The sequence below is a fragment of the Saccopteryx bilineata genome, chromosome 2 (assembly GCF_036850765.1).
Source record: "Saccopteryx bilineata isolate mSacBil1 chromosome 2, mSacBil1_pri_phased_curated, whole genome shotgun sequence".
Lineage (NCBI taxonomy): Eukaryota > Metazoa > Chordata > Mammalia > Chiroptera > Emballonuridae > Saccopteryx > Saccopteryx bilineata.
The window spans coordinates 372,358,043-372,364,891 of record NC_089491.1 but is presented as its reverse complement, the minus strand read 5'-3'; the positions used below and the strand labels follow the sequence as shown (position 1 = coordinate 372,364,891).

Below are 6,849 nucleotides of genomic sequence, written 5' to 3'. Positions count from 1 at the left end.
GAGGAACCAGATTACTATCAACGCTTTTCTGATTAAAAAGATGGGAGTCCCCTCCCATTTCACTTCCCCTCCCATTTCTGAACAGCAGTGTACAGTGCTCCCCCTTCTGAGGCAAGGTACCAGAGAGCAGAACAAAGAAAAAGCCTTGAGCACGAGATCCTCGCCTTCATCCATATCACCACCCTAAGCCTTAAGTCAATTCCAACAGCTACCCTTCCCCCTCTAGGGCCACCTCTCTAGGACCTGGCTGTCTCACCTGTAATCAAAGAAGAGCTCTTCGCCAGCTTGAATTGCCCTCTTGGCAAAGATCCCAATCCGGTGATCCCCATTCACCATGACCACTGCAAATAGGAATAACCCAGGGCTAGGTTCCTAGTCACCCCAAGTCAACAATCAGTTGTGATTCTGGGCTGATTTTCTTCAAATTACCAGTGAAAACATAAATGAAGTGGAATTAGAAAGTAGTCAATAAAGCTGCCTCTTCACTTTCAGATCTCTTTTTCTGGCTAATGACGTGGGGAAAAAATTATCTTTAAAAGACTCATGTTTGAAGGAAAATGTTTATAATGTATTCAGTCAAAAGAGCAGATTATAAAATGGGGGGGGCTCAAAATGATACCAGACAGTAATCATAATTATCTTTGGACAAGAAAATAGCTCAGCTATAAAAAAGTTAATAATGGATAGAACATAGTAAGTGAAGTATACATTCACCCAGCCCGCCTCCCAGGTCACTGGGGACTCACCTTTGGCATAACAGTTGGGGTTCACTGAATGGTTTGCAAATCGAATTTTGTTTCCCTTCCGGGTTGCATCCACTACAAAATCTGTATAAAGTAAATCAAGGAAGACCATGTGTTCAACAGGTAACTTCACAGCTTCTTGACTTTAAAATCAATCAAACAGAGCCTGACCAGGCAGTGGCGCAGTGGATAGAGCGTCAGACTGGGACGTGGAGGACCCAGGTTTGAGATCCCGAGGTCGCCAGCTTGAGTGCGGGCTCATCTGGTTTGAGCAAGGCTCACCAGCTTGAACCCAAGGTCGCTGGCTCGAGCAAGGGGTTGCTCGGTCTGCTGTAGCCCCACGGTCAAGGCACATATGAGAAATCAACCAATGGGCAACTAAGGAACCACAACAAAGAATTGATGTTTCTCATCTCTCTCCTTTCCTGTCTGTCTGTCCCTCTCTCTGACTCTGTCTCTGCCACAAACAAACAAACAAAAAAATCAATCAAACAGTAAGAGAAACAAGACAATCCAGTAGGCACTCTGAAGCCCAGCATACTAACAGGATCTGGGAAAGCAGGCAGCATAATAGTGCAGCTTCAGTGCACGACTGCAGGGAGTGGGGTGTGGAGGTGGGAGAGGGCAAGGGGGGATGGTGAGGGATGAGATTTGACTTGGGGGAGAACACACAAGACAGTGTACAGAGATGTGTTATAGAATTGGGCACCTGAAACCTGTCTAATTATGCTAACCAGTGTCACCTGAATAAATTCAATTTTAAAAAAATGCAGCTTCATGTAGGAGTATTCCCTTCGAGTTCCCCCTTTTCACTGGAATTCTGGTCTCCTCTTCCCATCTAGGGAGGGAGATTTCTGAGGTGTAAGTGCTCAGTGCTCTGATTAGAAACACAACTAGAAATGGAAGTTCTCCCAAAACAAGTGAACTGTGGCTCGTGGTATCTCTGGGTTCAATCTCATCACCTTGCTCTGTGCCTCTGTTGGAAGATTCAGAGCTGATCTGAACCTGGACCGTAACAAGGGACATCTGGTAGGATGACCTGCCCAAGACGACCTTGGGTTGAGAAAGAAGACTCCATACCATTATTGAGGTTGAAGAGGAAGCTGGACATGTATTTGTCATAGACCTTCCCTCGTCGGTCAGCCTCATCCTGAGAGATGAGCTGCAGAGACAGACAAGAACAAGGAGATCAGGCTGTCTGCTCAGGGCACGATCCCCTGCCCCTGAACAGGAGTGGGAGGGGCAGTGGCACATCTAGGTGCTTGCTGAGGATTATAGCATACTGAGCTCAGTTATTTCATTGCAATCCTTACCCAGGCTGGCCAATGTTATGCTGAAGAGTCCCCCCACCAGCCCCTTTTGTGTGGCCTCAGCTGCCAGAGTTGAAAAAGAGTGGTTTGTTTCAGGACTGCGAACAGTTCTGTGGGATCCCCCAAAAGGCCCTGTGAAAACTCAGCTGAGTTATTTAGAGATTAATTCACAGAAGTCTGGACCACAGAAAATCAGAGTTTCTCATCAGTATCTCCCCAGATAAGAATGTGGGCCAAACTGATAGCACTCACCTCACCACAGTATTCAGAAATGAACTCATTCTTCTGCACAGACTCTTTAATGAAGGTGCCCCATCCAGCCACATCTGAGGGGGCCAGCAGCAGGTGCTGGGGAAGAAGGAGTCAAACCTCAGACTATAGGGTGTGTGAGTGAGGGGGTATGCGTGCTGGAGGTGCACGTGTATGATGTGGGCAAAGTGGAAAAGAACTAGCAACTGTTAAGAGGATCTGAAAACAGAAAAAGGTGTAAGCCATTCTGTTCTTGTGGGAGGAAAAACAAAAAGGGAGGTGGTGAAAGGAAACATGACGCCCCTTCCTCTAGACCTGGGGACCTTCTGGATCTGACTCTGGGCATTCACTGCTATGTGTCAAATAAAAATAAACATCAATGAGCAGTCCATCCTTCTGCGCCTTTCCATCTGGCCAGTTTAGTCACTTTTCTAATCCATTACTGGGACAGAAAACTTAACTAATTCAGTAAAAGTGTGTCTTTTAGAATTTACCAAGCACTTTCAAGTACAAACCTGCCAAGGAACTGGTAGAAACAGGCTGCTGGGGACTATCCAGTCTCTCCCACATCCCATAACCCGGCCGAAAGCCCTGAGAAAGGCCCCCACCTTCTTGAGGCCCCGCTGGATGCTACAGTTTTTACAGGAAACCACTTTGCAGTCCCAGTGCTCTGAGGCCCCGCAGGTGAGACACAGGTCCGGGTCACACTCTCGCACAGCCAGATAGCAAGGACACTGCTTGGTATTGCACTGGGTCTTACAGCGACAGCCAGGGAAGCGATTCTGACCTGGGGGGACAACAGGTAAGGGTAGGAAGAGAAGCAGGCTAATGCTGGGTCAGGTTTGACTCAAGGGACAGCAGAGAAGTAAATGTTATGTGTTCAAGGATATTTGGCAAAACAGAAGTTCCCTTCCCGATAATCATAAAATCAAAAAACATTTTTTCTGGCCCTGGCCGGTTGGCTCAGTGGTAGAGCGTCGGCCTGGCGTGCGGGAGTCCCAGGTTCAATTCCCGGCCAGAGCACACAGAAGAAGCGCCCATCTGCTTCTCCACCCCTCCCCCTCTCCTTCCTCTCTGTCTCTCTCTCCCCCTCCCGCAGCCAAGGCTCCATTGGAGCAAAGTTTGCCTGGGCGCTGAGGATGGCTCTGTGGCCTCTGCCTCAGGTGCTAGAATGGCTCTGATTGCGCCAGAGCGACGCCCCAGATGGACAGAGCATCGCCCCCTGGTGGGCATGCCGGGTGGATCCCGGTCGGGCGCATGCGGGAGTCTGACTGCCTCCCCGTTTCCAACTTAATACAAAACAAACAAACAAACAAAAAACTCCAAAAAACCATTTTTTCCAAAGAAAATGGAGTGCCTCCCAACATTTATGCTTGAGAGTCAAAAAAGCAGGTTTGACTACAGAGATGTATTTCCTAGAAATTCCCCAACAGTGAACAATGTTTTCCCTTCTCCTTGATGGTAGAATTTGGAAGGGGGTGGATAGTGAATGAAATCAGTGTTTTTCACTGGTAAATAGCCAACATCAAAATAAATAGCCAACAATCATTTTGAAAACAGAATGCATCCGTTCTGTGTCACCCTCCCCCCCCCACTGCCCTCCCCAGTACCAGCACCCCTCTGCTGTGGTTCAGAGTGGTATCTGCTACGGGTGGGAGTTATTTTCAGCACAAACGCCTGGGCACCAGGTTCTGCAAGCTCTGGGGACTGCCATCAAACTGCCCTGAAGGGGGAAGGACACAGTGTGATAAGAGGTGAGAGAAGCACTTCTGTCCTCTATCCTACCTCCTGCTGACATCCAGACATACTGGATATTAAAACTCCAGGTATTAAACTGAAATAGACATACACAGGGTTGTAACCTGTATCTGTTATAAAACATTCTGGGAAGGGAGGCTGTAACTGCACCATAAGGAAAAAGATTCCTGTTATCTCTTCATTCTGCCCTAGATGGTAAAATTGGGAAAATAACTGATTCTGTATAATTGTTGCTTTTAGAATCATATATGTAAGGGTTTTTAAAAAATGACCTTTCCAGATCTTAAGTCTCTTGTAGAATGCTTAAGATGCAGCAGCCAGGAGAGCATCAGAAGGCCCCTAAGCAGCAAAAGGCACAGGAGGGAGGGCAACCAGGGATGCCCTGGGGCCGACTGACTGGGTTGGCTCCAGGGAAAACAAAGAGCTCTTACAGTCCGGGTTGCACTGGCAGAACTTCTCACAGAAATTCTGAGTCATGATGCAGGGGCAGGTGCTGTCACAGGGGCGGTCCGGGTGGTCGCAGGGCTGGTAGTTGTACACTTGTGTGGAAGAGTTATCTAGGACAGAAGAGAACAGTGCACTGCTGGGCCCAGGCTCCCGAGCGGCCCTCCCTCCCCACTGTCTGACGGCGCTGATTCAGAGGAGGCTCGTTCCAACCATAACCTTGGACACTCATTTGACACCGGAAATGAGAGGCAATCCTAGATGATAATTGTTCATAAAAGCTACAATGGGGTCATTTGTTTTGTGGGGAAAGTGTGGAAATAGCCCAGGACTGTAGCGCAGCTTTCTGAACATTAAATGAAGTCCAGGACCAGGAAAATGGCATACTGTGAAAGCAGAGGCCACACGGTCCGTTAGTCTACCTCCTCAGTGGTCTCTGCAGCTGCAGTGAGAAGCTGAGCTGTTCTCAGCTGCTGCAGAAAAACCGTAACCCATGGAAGCGGTGTCGGGTCAACAAGTACAGCTGCAGGTGGGGCAGAGAACGGCCACAGTGGTGAGACTTGGAGCTGCACTGTCGAAGGCCCTGCTGGAACCTACCTTTCTTCAGCTGAATCTTCCTGCAGTGTGCAGCCCACAACCTGAAAAAGAGACAGGATGGGTCTGGGTCATGATTCTGGGGAACTCTGTAAACGTGGGTAAAGGACAATGCAACCTACTCCAAGGGACTGCAGTTTGATAACTGGGGATTGTCCTTCCAAATCCCCCCACAGAAGGCCCCTGTTCTGGTACAGGGCAGCTAGAGTCCATCCCAAATCCCACTGGCCTATGCTTCAAGATTTAAACATAAGCAACACCCCCCTTAACAAACATATATAAAACAAAAAACAGACACCAAACAAAATCCAACCCTCTATGTCTATTGTTCCTCCTTCTCCCCTGCCTTTGGAGGGATGGAGGGGTGGAGGGGTGGAGGGGTGGAGGGATGGACAGGTGAGGGGGTGGGGGGTGGGAGGGTGGAGGGATGGACGGGTGAGGAGGTGGGAGGTGGAAGGGTGGAGGGGTGGAGGAGTGGAGAGATGGAGGAGTGGAGAGGTGGGGGGTGTAAGGGTGGAAGGGTGGGGGGTGGAGGGTGGAAGGGTGGAAGGGTGGAGGGGTGGGGGGTGGGGGGTGGAGGGGTGGGGGGTGGGGGGTGGAGGGGTGGAGGGGTGGAGGGGTTGAGGGGTGGAAGGGTGGAAGGGTGGAGGGGTGGAGGGGTGGGGGGTGGAGGGGTGGAAGGGTGGAGGGTGAAAGGGTGGAGGGGTGGGGGGTGGAAGGGTGGAAGGGTGAAGGGTGGAAGGGTGAAGGGTGGAAGGGTGGAGGGGGGGTAGAGGGTGGAAGGGTGGAAGGGTGGAGGGATGGAGGGGGTGGAGGGGTGGCAGAGTTTCAAGATGGGGAGGTGAGAAGACTTTTCAGGAACACGCTCTGAGTGAAGGAACTGACAGGGAGCGGCCACAGGGACTTCCTTCTATAACTAGAATCCACATCGGTTCCTTCCTTCAATAGGTGATAGTAATTAGGGAACCACGCCAAGGCAGAGTATCAATACTTTTTGTTTTGAAAAAAAACACCTCAAGAAACAAAAACTTCCAACTCTAAGCAAAGGCTAGCTAGAAAACAGTATTATGAAACTTAGAAAAACAATACACGTGCCAAAAACAAAACAAAACAACTCTGGTGTCAGGGTTGAGAAGTGGGTACAGTGGTTGACTAATCACCCAATGAGGAAAATGGCCTCAAGGTAGAGCCATGAGGCCAGCTCACATTCTACTGGCCAGGAGCTTAAATGGAAAACCAAACAATGATCTCATGATCCACAGCATCTAGGGACAGGGCGCAGGCTGGTCCGCGGCACAGACCCACAGGGAGCGCTGAGAAGGCTGGCCCGCGCTTGCGCAATGCCAAAGGGATGGGCAGTGGCTAAAGAGGGAGGCAGATGGGAAGTCCAAGGGGAAGTCAGAGCACATGGAACAGCCTGGCCACAGAAAGTCCTTTGTCCAACCCTTGCCTGTGCTTTCTTTTCTTCTTCTGTGAGGGGTTCATGAGCTCATCTGTTGGCAGCTTCAGGATAAGTGATTCTTTGACTGCAAACTGAAAGACCTGGAAGAGAAATCCAAGAGGACCTGTCACTCCTTCTTGAGCTAGGCAGTCATATAAGTGACCCAGCCAGGTGCTGGGCTTAGGGGGGCTCTAGAGAGCTCCCAGCAGCTGACTGAGCATCTCTCTAGTCAGGGGGAGACAGAGTGGCGATGGCTCTGAAGTTCATTCTTAACCATTCATCCTGACTCAAGAAAGGAGAAAAACTGAGC

General features: G+C 49.8%; 1 protein-coding gene across 6 annotated transcripts in view; it reads right to left on the bottom strand.

Annotated features, from left to right (window-relative positions):
- The window catches only part of EZH1 (enhancer of zeste 1 polycomb repressive complex 2 subunit), a 35,099-nt gene that overhangs the window by 2,379 nt on the left and 25,871 nt on the right, over positions 1-6,849 (bottom strand). For all 6 annotated transcript variants that reach the window (XM_066263564.1, XM_066263560.1, XM_066263562.1 and 3 more), the window contains 8 exons: positions 6,549-6,640; positions 5,102-5,142; positions 4,492-4,617; positions 2,911-3,089; positions 2,306-2,401; positions 1,824-1,905; positions 747-827; positions 257-341 (listed from right to left, as the gene is read on the bottom strand). In XM_066263564.1, the coding sequence (XP_066119661.1) occupies positions 257-341; positions 747-827; positions 1,824-1,905; positions 2,306-2,401; positions 2,911-3,089; positions 4,492-4,617; positions 5,102-5,142; positions 6,549-6,640 (782 nt within the window). The remainder of the gene's footprint in view (positions 1-256; positions 342-746; positions 828-1,823; positions 1,906-2,305; positions 2,402-2,910; positions 3,090-4,491; positions 4,618-5,101; positions 5,143-6,548; positions 6,641-6,849) is intronic.